Here is a 14,418-nt window from a genome sequence, read left to right on the forward strand (position 1 = left end):
TGAAGTAATTCGTAATATTAGATTGAATGCATATGGCCATTACTCAGTAACAGGATAAGTTGACTTATGGGGTATATTGAGAGGTTTAAAATTGTATGATGCCGCCTTGGTCATATTCAAAAGATTTGTCAAAGATATGCTTTTTGCTGTCCATGGGACAATGGAGTTCCAATTAACGAACTCACTTCTAAGTCCAGTTACCTAACCCAGTTAAAAAAGGCAGTATGCGCAGCGTCACCAACTCTTGATATTTTAATTTAAAAACCAAAAAAAAAAAGATTTTAATCTGTTTTCAACTATAATAATTTTATTTCATAGAATGCTATTTTTGTTTTTCGCTGATAACTATATCAATATCATTTATCAATGATATCGATGAAGGTATATCAGGCTTAACGTCGAAGTTTGCAGATGATACAAAGGTTGGCAGGGTTGTTATAATGACAGTGTGCTACTGCAACAGGATCTAGATAATTTGGGCAGATGGGCTAAGAAGTGGCAACTGAAGTTTAACCTTGACAAATGCAAAGTACTGCATATGGGTAGAAGTAACCCCAGAGAAACGTACCAACTGTGTGGTACTACACTTAAGGTGGTAGAAATGCAGACAGGCTGCTAGGGCAGGTCATGGGGTTTTGTCAATGATATATAGGAATTTTGCTAGAAGGAAGTGATTGTCCCTCTGTATAAGGCAATGGTCAGGCCACGCCTTGAGTACTGCGTACAGGTCTGGAGGCCTCATTTTAGGAAGAGGAGGATTTACTTGAACGTGTACATAGAAGGGCAACAAGATTGGTGAGGGGAATGAAGGGATCCTCTTACCAAGAGAGGCTTAAGTTCTGCAAATTGCAGTGGCTGGAGACTAGGCACCTGCGCGGTGATCTGATTGAGGTATAAGGCCTTGAATGGGTTGAGCACGCTGAATTCGATGGGATCCTTCCACTTGTTCAGATTACGAACCTAAGGGGGCATAAATTCAAATTAAGAAAGGACAGATGTATAATACATGTGCGGAAACTTGCCTTTAGCCAGCGGGGGGTTAATTGCTGGAACAAAAACTTGCATCTGTCGTTGTGGAAGTTGATAGGTTGAATAAATTTAAGGAGGAACTGGACAGGCATTTGGAGGGAATGGTGTGATTTTTTGGCTGATGCTGCATAAGCTCATACACTTGCTTTCTTGCATCACATGCCACTACTAGTATGAAAACTCCTAGCGTTTTAAGTTGTATTATATTTCCCTGTTGTATTCTTAGCGAGCAATAAAAGATCCCGTATATATTTATCATTACCAGTCCTGAGCGGCGGAAACATGTACAGTATTTTCTTTTCGTTGGCTGTTATAGTAAGTATTGGCTCGTCTGTTTTCTCCATGATTACTTGTCAGTAATGGCACCCTCTGCATCTGAAATTGGCGTATCTGCTCATCTGTCTGGTGCATTCCTTATACTGTCTGTAGGTGGCGCATTTACTTGTGCAACAATGACTCCATTAGGTGGTGCAGTTTGTGATGCATTCCTTATTTCACCTGGAAATAAGTGCATATTCTTTTGTGATGTAATGACATTGACATCTCCTTTAAATGATGTCATTTGGTGGTGAACAAATACTCATATGCATTATTTTATCTTATTGTGCTATATTCTATAAAGCATTTATAGAGTATTCTGTATAGGTGGTGAGATTGCCAGAGAAACTGGCTGGGACCGCCAAATGTAATAAATAAAAAAAAAGAAAAAATGGCAGCAATGCTTTCTTTGAAGAAAGACTTTTGCTTTAATTTAGCGTCAGAAGCAATCGAAATTGCCATAGAAACGACATTAATTACATATTCTGCCATGAGAGAAGCTAATGCCCACTGGAATGCAAGATTATTCCACTGCATCAAATGCATTTTTCTTTCTAGGACCTGTCAAGCCAGCGTAACAATCGTAGTACACTTAAGTGGGTAACGAAAGAACCCTGAAGAGCCTGCGACAATTTCGGTACCGGTTCACAAAAGTTGTAGCGAATAATGGATGAGATTAGTCTGTCAGTTAGGAAAGAGCAGTCGTTTCATAAGTGGCTCCAACTGGAGTCATTCACGGACCAAATCTTCAACCTGATAAAGCCGTAAAAAGATAACCGCAAATTTTAGGAGGTGCCGTTTATGTTCTAATAAAAAAAAAAAAAAAAAAAAAAAAAAAAAAAATTGTTACAAGAAGCGTTTCTTTTTTTTTATGGCCCAGCATAAGCTTCAGGCTTCCTTGCACTATGTGGCTATTAATAAATAAAATAATCTGTTTATACTTGGGACGACCAAACGGTCAGAGGAGTTCACAAGATAGACAGAATACAAGAAAGAGCAGTCACGGGCTTGAACCCCGGTCACTCAAGGCACGTGTACTTATGCACCCGTGCGCCTGACCACTAGGCCACGCCGTAGCCTAGTGTTAGCGTTTAATTTCGCTGACCGAAGAAAATAAGTGGGGTTATTCCTAAGATATTGAAGAACGGCATTTTCGGATACATTGACTTATTCAGTGTATACAATTAGCTAGTTAAACTAAGGGAAATAGGGAAACTTTTAGGATTCTCCTTTAAAATTGAGCATAGGATTTTCGTCCTGTTTTTATTTTTATAAATTAATGTCTTCAACATAACCATTAAATTTTGTAGTCTAAAATACATTTTTATTTGTAACATAAAAAAAACCTTATACTGTCAGTAGGTGGCGCATTTACTTGTGCAACAATGACTCCATTAGGTGGTGCAGTTTGTGATGCATTCCTTATTTCACCTGGAAATAAGTGCATATTCTTTTGTGATGTTGCCCTAAAAAAAAAAAAGTTGCCTTAAATCCTTGATACGGTGTAAGTATTGACCGAACAATGACAGTTAATTTAAACTACTCGTATCAGATGAAGATTATATTAGAGTATTATAGACTTGTTTGAAAATAAGTTGTTTTCATTAAAAAAAATTGTTTACAGCAGCATACAGCTGCCATCCCTTACGGATCGCATTTTATTTGGGAAGTAAGGTTTGTAATTAATGGGCAATATAATATTTAGACAATTAAATAACTTAATATTTTTCAGCACTTCTTTTAATTAAAACAAATTGCTTTTCCGACAAAGTCGCAATTTCGGTAGCTATTTCCAATAAATTTTTGGCACCAGGATAATGTTTTTCAGCAGCAGTACCGAAACTTTACGCTTAAACCCGTGCAAGACTAAAATTACGATCTTACACGTTGTGTTATTTCCTTAATAACATTAGAAATACTTAATTGCTAGGCACTGAAATGTAGACGATCCACCCACGCAATTTTATAATATACAGAGCATTTCAGTAATTTGTAGACCTCACTTTCAGGATCGATATAGGAAATGGAAGAAACTCAAAACATCTTTCGGAGCTTAATAGCAAATTAAAAAAAAAAAATAAACATGCCTGCCTACATTAGCATTAGTAGACATTTATACGACGGCAAGAAATCAAGCATCAGCCAAAAAAACAACCTCCCATTTCACCCCTCCATTCCTTCCAAATGCCTTTCCAGCTCAGCCACAACAAAAGATGGAAGTTGTCCACCAATCAACCACCCGCTGGCTAAATGCAAATTTCCGCACATCTATTCTGCAACTGTCTTGTTTCTCAATTTGACTGTGCCCCCTCAGGTTCTTAATCCTATCACCATTCAGCTTGCTTAACCGATTCAAGCCCTTATACACCTCAATCAGATCACCTCGCAGGTACCTACTCACCAGGCGTTGCAATTTGCAGAACTTAATCCTTTCTTGGTAAGAGCACCCCTTTGTTCCCCTCACCGGCTAAAGTAAAGAAAGCCTGCACAAGCATGCGAAAGTTCGATGAAATTTACCGGTAAAAAGTACTTTGCCGTAACGGCATTCGTATTGTTGCTCGCTCAGTAAACAGACCGTGGGTGTTATCGGTCTGGAGTAGAAGTTGAATCCCACGGGAGCTTGAAACCCTCCCGATGTGTGCGTGTGTGTGTGGGGGGGTAACCTGACCTTTTTCTTTAGAATCACTAATTGAATCATGAACAGACATACTGGAAGTTCTGGCATCGTAAAAAAAAAAAAAAAATGTTCGTAACGTAGTTTCACAGGTAAACTTTTTTTGAAGCTTGCCGTGCTTCTCGAGTGGGCTTCCTTTGCTTTTTTTTTCTTAATAAAAGATTTATCCACTAGTCCACCAGTGATTCTAAAGAAAAAAGGTCAGGTTACCCCCTCCACTTCTGGAGGGTTTCAATCTCCCATGGGATTCAATATCTACTCCTGACCGATAAACCCACCGTCTGCTTACCGAGCGAGCAACAATGCAAATGCCTTTACGGAAAAGTACTTTTACCGGTAAATTTCATCGAACTTTTGCATGCTTCTCGTGCAGGCTTTCTTTACCTTTGCTCCCTCGCCAGTCTTGTTGCCCAGCTTTGTACTCGTTCTAGCAACTCTACATTCTTCCTAAAATGAGACATCCAGAACTGTACACAGTACTCCAGATGTGGCCTGACCATTGCCTTGTACAACGGGATAATCACCTGTCTCTGCCAGCAAAATTCCTATATATCACTGACAAGACTCCATGACCTGCCTTGGCACCCGTCTGCATTGCTCAGCGAACTACATATTTGACTGCACAATTACCCCCAGGCTTTTTCACTTTCCGCTTCCCTGAGTGTAGTACCACATAATTGGTATGTTTCTCTTGGGTTATTGCTTCCCATATGTAGTACTTGGAATTTGTCAATGTTAAACATCAGTTGCCACTTCTCAGCCCATTTGTCCAACTTATCCAGTTGGGCAAATGGGCTGAGAAGTGGCAGTTGGAGTAGCATACTGCAACTGCCCATATATGCTACTCCAACAGATCCAGTTAGAAGCATACTGTCTTTACTGACAGTAACAACCCTGCCCATCTTTGTATTATCCGCAAACACTGGACATTAACCTGATATACCTTCATCAATATGATTGATGAATACACAAAACAATAGGGCCCAACACCTAACCCTGGTGAACTCCATCCGCTTTGTCGTCTCCCACTCAACCATCCCTTTATCCATTGTACCAACTTAGCCTTAATGCCATTCCTCTCTAATTGGACAGCAGTCTTTCATGTGCAACAGCATCAATTTTTCCTGAAATCCAAGTATATGATATCAAAATTATTTTTGACATTCAGTTCTTTTGTGACCACATAGTATCCAATAAAATTGATCAGGCAAGACCTCCCTTTAACAAACCCATGCTATGTCTTAATTACTGCAGTCTTGTCTAGATGATCCTGCAATGCTGCTTTAACCAGTGACCCCATTATTTTTCCCGGAACACAAGTTAAACTAACAGGTCTATAGTTAGTTGTCACCTTTTGAATCCCCTTTGTGAATTGGTGATACATTTGCACAGCTCCAGTCCTTGGGGAACTCTGAGGACAAGGAAACTCTCATAATTATGGCTCAAGTTTTTCTTACTTCCTTTGCTGCCTCCTTTAATATAACTGGATAGATCCAATCCATCCCAGGTGCCTTTTTTATGTTTAACTTCAATAATTTCTCCTCCACTTTGCTCTCAGTTATTACAAAATCACTTGCCTTCCTGTTAGACAACTGGGCAAACTGTTAGAGTTTGATAAACTTCTGGCATTCCCTTCATTGAATAGCTCCTCATGTGCGAATGCAGATGCAAGATACTCCTTCAATTTATCAGCTACCTGAGCATGATTATCAATAGTCAGGCCCATCTATGTTAAGTGTCCAATCTGATTCACTTTCCTTTTAGAGTTTACATAAGTAAAGAACTTTGCTCTTTTTTCTTTGCATCCTTTACCAAAAATTTCTTTTATCTGCCTTCGCCTGCCTAACCTCCTTTGTGACTTGATTACAGACATGCTTATATCTGCCATAGGCTTCTGTGTCACCTGATAATTTATATGCATCCAATGTTTTTCTTCTCTGCCACGACCCTCAATTCATCTCACATCCATTTAGGCCCGAACCTTGAACTGTATTTCAGTTGAAATGCAAAGCCTAGTAGCCTCCAAGATTAAGTCCCTGAAGCCTTCTCGTTTAGAATTCAACATTGGTAACATCATCAGTTGTTACCCCACTGTACAGAATTTAAAAAATCTGTCTGAGACCTCACTAGTCACCTTGACGAAAGTAAAATCCCTTCCCTTTAGCCTTGATGGTAGTTACATCTTTAAGTAATTCCCATATCAGTACATTGTTATCACTGACACCCAGTGGTTCCTTTATCTGCAAACTCTTAATGCAAGAATAATTAGATCAAGAGTATTACTCCCTCTGGTAGCCTCTCGAACATGCTGCTGCTGTAGAAAACAGTCGTCCAATAAATCAAAAAAAAAAAAAAAAGTCTTGCTAGTGTGCGAGTGACCAACCACAAGTTCCAGTCAATATCTGGAAAGTTAAAATCTCTCAATATAAGACATTGAGATTTACTGGCCCACTATTTCTCTGCACAATTCTCATGAGGCCTATATCACACTCCTACTCATTTTTCCTTTCCCAGTGCTAAAAAAAAAAAAAACACGTTAGGAATAAGATTGTCCTGATACTGAAAAACGTTATGATAAGAAAGATGTTTTGAAAAAGAAACAATGTTAATTTTGCAGGATCGTTGGACGACGTCTGACAAGGGAAGAATAACCTATCGGATGATACTGGATATAGTTAAGGTGGAGGAAATTACTAAGTGGCCCAATTTAGGGCCATCTGGTAATGGTCGTGACGGGCCACGGACTGAGGGTTAGTATGCAGCAATGGGTATTGTTTATGATGGAAGATGTAGAGGTATGGAGACAGTAGAGCACACTTTTGTGGAATGTCAGTTACACGAAGAAATGAGAAATAGATTGAGGGAGGTAGCAGGTTCCCTCTCTTGTGGAGCCGTGGCAGCTTTTTGGGAATGGAGATAATTATGCTGCATTTTTACAATATGTGAAAGAAGTCTGAAATTAGGAAGCGATTTTATTTATGCTAATTTTTATTATGTACAATATTTGTATATATGTAGTGTAAATAGTAAGTGCGAGTGAAGTTCTGTATACGAAATTTTATTGCGTTGAACCTTTTGGTTCAGAAAACGCTTTTTAGATTCCTATACGATGATTCCATAGTTTCAGTTAACACCGAAGATGTGGGGGACATAAAACCCATATTTGTGGGATAGTTAGTCAAGTTAGAATTTATGAATATAAAGATAAAGAGCCGCGTTCCAATTTGAATTAAGTTTTTGGTTTCAGTATCGCTGTTTGAAGGCAAATTTAAAAACGAGCTCATGAGCTGCAATTCAAAAAATCCCATTATGCTGAAAACACCATGCACAAACATTAACAGTATATTAACATAATTAAGTGTACGAAACTAACGAAGAATGTTAGTCGAAAGCGCAGTTCCCTACGCATTGGAAGCAACCGCTGTTAAGGTTTCTCCCTATAAAGAGCTTAGATTTAAAAAGCGTCCGTATTTAGGAACTAGCTTTCTCAAGAGTTGGGGGGGGGGGGTATGAACACTGATGTGTGGAGACGACGAGTGACACTTTCTTTACATTCAAGCGAAAGTCTTGTTATCGCCCTGGATGTGTCGCTAAGATTTCTATTGGGATGACGCAATGAATAGCTTTCCTAAAATGATCGACATGAAAAGTTGGCTTAAAACTAGGTTATCTTATAATCTATGCCTTTTCCTTTCCTGTTCAAAAGGAAAAGGACGACTATCTTTTATCTGATGAAGAGACGTCAAAACCATTAGTGGTCAAAATCCATTTATGTAGCAGTGGGGCGAGTCGTCATCGACTGCGCTTAAAATTTAGTCGTCGCAGATTTTCTGCGCAGGCACGAGTAATAACTAAGCCGTGAAGATCCCTATATTTCAGTCGGAGTTTCGTCATTTCTTGTTTCTCCAACAGACGGGGCATTTCAGAGGGCTGTAAAGAGTTCGAATGTTTGTAAGGAACAAATACAATGACCTTATTTCGAGTCCTACTGCCCTACCTATACTCGTCCTGTTTCTGAAAACAGCAAACAGAAAAACGAATGGCAAACATTAAACGCGTTTAATTATGAAACCTGTATCAGCACCATTACACTTACCTTTCCTATAAAACCTGTGGCCCCTGTAATAAGGATGACCCTTCCGCTGTAGAAATCGTGAATTGAGCTTTCCTCCATTACAACTCTTGATCAACTGGAACAGCTGAAAAATTAAGCGCCTCATCAAGCAAGGTTTAATTAGCAGAAATTAACATTTAAGATTACTCATTGTAATTAGAATTAAAGGTTATTCTACTTGAAATATTGAGAAAAAATTAAAATACATCCTCTATATTAGTGGAGATAAGTTTTCATTGTTAATGAGAATAACAATTTCTCATCAGCTAGAACTACTTATAATTACAGAATTGGGGATACAGTATCTGTATGATGATAAAAAAAGAAAATGGCACAGAACACGTCGGGTTCTCGGTGGACAGCACATGTATTTCGTTCCCGTGCATGCTGAAATTTTTGAAAATACTGTACAGCTAAATCTGTTTCAGGTCAGCATGGACAACCGCACACTTTGGACTGCTAACCAATAAAACTTTCACTTAAGTAAATTAAGTCACTTAGTGACTTAATTCAAATTAATTAAATTTGTCATCCAAAATGAATGCTGTATTATGGGAACTAAGCTGACAACTGAGGGGGAGGGGGTTTGGAAGAACGCGTAGCAAGTAATTACAAATTAAAGTGAATTCATTTTCTGCGAAGAATGCTTTGTTTTGCCGACTGAATTTCATTTTACATACCAATTCCATTATTACTTATGGGTTAGTTATGTAGATCAGCGTTTGTGATTGATAATCTTATCCAAACTCAGTTTACATTTTACGGTGGGGAATATTGAGTACCTTGATGGGGATGTAATTTTGACCTGAAAATTTGAAAATGCGTTTACTATGGTAAAGGTTCCGTTAGTGCCGCTTAACTCCGGACTACTAAGTCGGCTTTTAGATTTGTTCCCGTCTCTAAAGGTCTCTCTCAATAATATATTCGTTCAGTATATTCTCCTACTGGATGAGATCATTATCAACTCGAAGATTCTTGCTGCCTTCTTAAATTTAAATTCACTTATCGCTAAACTAACATTTCCTTACTTTCTCCCGTCCTTGAAGGCCCTCCCTCATCCGTAGAATCTTATTTCGATCACAATTCCTCTATTTTATATGGTCTCTTGTATCATATCTGTACAAGATTCAAAATTTCCCTTAAGTATCTGACGAGTCGATTTGCATACCATGTGTGATTAAGAGCTTCCAAAATAACTCAATATATTATTCCCGCCGCCAGATCAGCGGACTAGAGTCCTTACTGAAGGGGTCATTTTTTTCAGGTCTCCGAATCCCTGCCTTTCCAAGCGAGGGAAAAGTAACTACCTCCCAATCCCCGCTGTCAAAGGGAACTCTTGTGAATTAGCCGAAGGATGAATAATGCTTTCAGCATTCAGAAAGTAAGTTTCTCGTGATTTCTAGTTACCACCAAATTTGTTCTAACAAATAAAACACTATCCAACATAACTGCACAGGTCAGCTTTCCTCTGTAAAGTGAAGAGCTAAAGTTTTAATCGTAATACTTTTGGCTGACAATTGTCAGTGAAGTTATTAATAAGGAGCACACTAATTTTTTCTCGTCTGCAGATTTCGCTCAGCCCCAGAAATCTGTAATCCATTTTTCGCAACACAGACCATTCTTAAATGGGGTATGCAGTTTACGCGGCCTTCAGTTCTTATTCTATGGCATTGCAACAAAGAGCACACAAAGCTGCTCTTCTGAACTCCCACCTTGAACGTTTCCTTTTTCAGAGGTGATTTCAACAAGCTGGCGACAAGAAGCAGCTTGAAACATTAGATTGCACTTCTGGACGATAATCGTTAATACCTTTTTTCAGTCTTAATATTTTTCTTGTAGCATTGGGGTGGACATTTGTGAATTACCAAATAGCTAAAACATGATCTTTCAGTATAAGCAAATAATAGCACTTCAAAAACCTATTACGCGGCATTATTCCCCCCCCCCACCCCAAACGGGCCCCTACTCTTGTTCGAATGCACTTCCAGGTTATGGTTGCCAACTGAATTGTGTAAAATTCAAGGATATAGACACTTGAGAGCAAGTGGATGCTTTAAAAGATACTCACCCCTTTTATTAAATAAAAAGCTAGTATTCACGGTCTTCGAGTTGTGAAGCAAGGTGGACCTACATGGAACAGTAGAGACTATGGGCAGTACCTTCCAGCCAATCTCTCACAAAGCTATGATATTCAGTTGCAAGACGAAGACAGTTTTCCCGAAGAAACATTCGTCGGGCAGCCGGGTCTGGCTATTTTCTCCAAATAGTTGGAAACAATTCCAGACATTCTACAGTAGCATTAATGGATATGCCTTTCATGGGGGAAATAGACTGACCGACACCGGACAATATTTCCTACCGTGCTAAAAGACAGTAGGACGTTCCCCCCCCATTCAGTCATTAAAAATAAACAAAGCCTTACCACTATAGAAGTCTGGATTTACCGAGGCATAATGCAAGTTTTACAACCATCAAGAGTTCTTGCAAATGGCAGAGTACTCCTTAATGGTAATGAAAACTCAGAAAATAAAAAAAAAAAAAAAACTGACTTAAATATTAAATTGAAACCATAGAGATTTTCGAGGCGAGGTATTGATGTAGCCCAGTGGTCAGGAGAGAGAGAGCATTGTACGCGTTCCTTGAGTGGACCGGGGTTCAAACCCGTGACGACTAAATATTTGTATTGATGATTTATTGTAAACTCCACTGACTTGGTTGTCGTGCCGGAGTATAAACGGAAATTTTTTTTTTTATTTCTGCTTTGAGGAAGTTAATTCCTGAGCCCAAGCAAATATCTGGCAGTGCACCCTCCTGCGCTACACAACTTATTATATCATTAACTTACACGGTTGAATTTCCTAACTCCTACACCTTTTCAACTATACGCTCTGTCGCAAGTGCGTATGGTTGGAAATGCTCTACCCTTGTCCCGGCTTTGGTGTGATATTTAAGGATAAGAACGGTTTCAGCTGCTTTATAAATTTTCACTCTACTATTCATTTATTTTTGACATTAAAAATTTTATTTGCCCACCTATTAGATTTTTCTTTTTGTAGTTCTCTTTCGAAATGAGAAAGAATATCAGTTCGAGCCAATCGTGTAATACAGTTATGACTTTCACCCAAAGTCAGAATGGAAAATTCAAGCGCTTCTGTTATGGAAGAAATTAGAAGTTAATTGTTTTGCCAAGTTAGCTGTATAAGTAAGCCACATTGATTACACAAGATTGCTACCGTTTTAAAGGTATAAACGGTATTTCTACCCTTATTATTGTGCTTGCGGTAATGGCTGAATTACTTTTTTTTTTCTTTTAAGAGGTTGAAAGTGTTGCATATTCTCAGAATGAAATATCTACCGCCCTCTTAGCTCAGATCTGTCTCATGTTCACAATATTTCGCGAAACAGCATAAGAATTTGATTTAATATGTCGTGTATGTGTAGTGACCTAGATTTAAAAAAAATTATATGCACATAAGCAGAACAAGGGCCATTTTTAAGGTGCCATTTTGAAAATGGCATGTGATTTTATAATTCATAGTTTTCTTAAGTGAAATATTTCTACACTTCGTACTCATACTCTGCGACAGAAACCTGTCGAATAGACTTTTCCCAGAATGAAATAAATAAATGAATAAATAAATAAATCTTTATTGTGAAGTAGATTTACAGCACAATATCCCATCACGGCGACGAGCGCCAGGGGTTCACATAAAATGAAAACAGCTTCATTTAACTTTACCACACGACTACCATTCTCACTCATTTGTTCCATTCTTCATTGTGTAGTTTTCAGCTTCTCTTCCATTCTTACCTATGGTGCCGGTGATTGGGGCTATAGAGATACTAAGTCTGCTGTGATTAAACAGTTGTTACAGGCCCAACGTGCTGCCCTCCTGATTATGTCTAGAGTGTATAAGACTAATCTACTGTGGCCTTGCAAGTTCTGTTGGGAAAACTTCCAGTACATTATGAGCAGTGGTGTATTTGGACTGGAATGCATACATTTGACCGTATCTAGGACATAATGTAATAGTCGTCAAAATAATATGTGGTGCCCCCTATGTAAATAGTGGGCCTTCGGTTAAAAATGAGACGCGAAAATTAATCTTCGTTCATATTGCGCGAGTATCTGCTTATAGGTGCAGCATGTTGTGCAGGCTGAAAATTGACAAGTCACTGGGGGAAACCACTACATCTGCCCGAGATCGAATAATTGCAGCCTCCATTAAAGAGGCCTTTAATGATTGACAAATGCCTGACAAATTCAAATCCAGACCTCTCCGAACGATTATTATTATTTTTTTCATCCTTCATTACCATTGAGGAGTACTCTGCCATATGTGGCAAAACCACTGTACGGTACTATAACCGAGGACTGTCGTTATACTATCAACCCTAATGACTGCGTGCTAGCCAAAAGGGTTGACAATTACTGCCTGTGACGGTAAGGCTTAAACTTGGTGATATTAAGGATTCCCTCTAACTTTCCAGCCTCCAAAGCGAAGTTGTTTCCGTGCTGTATGTTCTTTCAGGTTAAATATTTAAGAAACTTGGTATATTATTGGTGAAGACTACATAGTACTGCTCCGGATCCTCTAGGGTCTGCGGCCGCAGTTGAGAAACGCTGGCCTGTAGAATTTATTTTTCTTCACAAGAATAAAGCGAACAGCTCTCTTTTGCTATCGTTTTTTACCAATAACTGAATTAAAATGCAAGCCTCATTACATTTTGCACGTAGACGACGAGATCAATTCAATAGTGAATTGGGAAGGAGAGGAGACTGCTATTTTACTACTGTTAGCAACCATCATAAATAATATGCTGAGCAATATGTTTCTACGTACCGTAGTAGGCATACGTTTTCATACATTTCTTCTCTTCCTGATCATCCCATCACCTTTCATTGCTTGTACTGCTAATTATTTGACTTCCAAGGGAAAGACACGGGTCCGAGTTCGAAATAAAAAGTAACCGCTGATAGCAATATTACTGGATTACTGCTGCCACGATTCCAATAAAAATACTATCCGCATGAAGTACACTCCAGATTTAATAGGAAAAGATACCCCTTTATATCAAACATTACCACTGTAATATTATGAGAGTGGTATTATACTCTTAAGCGGAACAAGGGCCAGACAGAAATTTGCAATCACGTATTTTCCGTCACTTATCCTCATATTAAACGAGATTCGTCCCCCCTCCCACCAGTTGATGACTGCCCCAGATGGTGCAAGTTCCATTTTGAGTTAAAAATAATAAAATAAAATAAAAAAAAATCAATCAGCAATTAGTAGTTGTGGTATTGATTAGCAGTTACGAAACTGCTTTCAAATTAAAAAAAAAAACACACTCAGAATATTACTTTATTCATAAATTTCAGTTCCCTTTTGAAAAAAATAGCTATATGCATTAAGTATTTGAAACCTGGCAAAAGCTTAAATGACTTACCTGACGCGCTAGTGAAACTGCACTGAACTACCAGTTTGTTACCAAACACACTTCCAGTTTTTAACGCTTTCTCCAAAATCCCCGATCAACCGCGACGCCGTCAGCCATTCAGGGTAAGAAGTTCTTATGTACTAGGCAGCTTCTCTACGTCATAGTTGCAGTTCTGAAACTATAGTGACGTCTACTGACGATATTGAAAAACACAAATGTGTTCTCAGCTCACCAGAAAGAGAAGTGCAGAAATGCTGGCCTGTTTTTGGAACTGTCATTCAACATGCGCACACTGTAACATCTCAGTCAGGTTTTCTGGTTAGTGGTGCGCTCCGAAAAACGTTCACATATGGAAGGTGACTACATAATAGCTATAACACACATATATTTTAGTGCTCAAAAGGTAAGGAAACAGGAAAAAACGCGAGTGATTTTTAAATACAAATAAAGATGGAGCCGAATGTTCGTCATTTATGAAATGGAAACAAACTCTGGAAAGTCGGGGTACGCGCGTATAACCGGGATCGGTGTTGACCGGGGGGGGGGGCGGAGAAGCCACGGGTCCGAGTTCGAAATAAAAATTAACTGCCGATAGCAATATTACGCTTTGGTGGGGGGAAGGTACGGGTCCGAGTTTGAAATAAAAAGTAACTGCCGATAGCAATATTACTGAACATAGCAATATTACGCTTGTGGGAGCTGGCGCACTAAGGCCATAGTTGCCGATGCTCCTAATAAATTCTTAAACCAACAACAACCTTCGGGGAGTACATGTAGTATATTTTTTTATTGTTATTATTGAATATTTACAACATATGTACATGTTAAAACAATATTATAA

General features: G+C 38.7%; 1 protein-coding gene across 1 annotated transcript in view; it reads right to left on the reverse strand.

Moving 5' to 3' along the window:
• Window positions 1–13,699, reverse strand: part of LOC150077387 (putative fatty acyl-CoA reductase CG5065) — a 144,638-nt gene extending 130,939 nt beyond the window's left edge. The window contains exons 1-2 of the mRNA XM_090386165.1: window positions 13,587–13,699; window positions 8,118–8,220 (exon numbers count right to left, since the gene is read on the reverse strand). Coding sequence (XP_090242291.1) covers window positions 8,118–8,195 — 78 coding nt within the window. The 5' untranslated portion in view covers window positions 8,196–8,220; window positions 13,587–13,699. The remainder of the gene's footprint in view (window positions 1–8,117; window positions 8,221–13,586) is intronic.
• Between the last annotated feature and the right edge of the window lie 719 nt (window positions 13,700–14,418).

This window comes from Mastigoproctus giganteus, chromosome 12, assembly GCF_048544385.1.
Source record: "Mastigoproctus giganteus isolate SK-2022 chromosome 12, ASM4854438v1, whole genome shotgun sequence".
Taxonomy (NCBI): Eukaryota; Metazoa; Arthropoda; class Arachnida; order Uropygi; family Thelyphonidae; genus Mastigoproctus; species Mastigoproctus giganteus.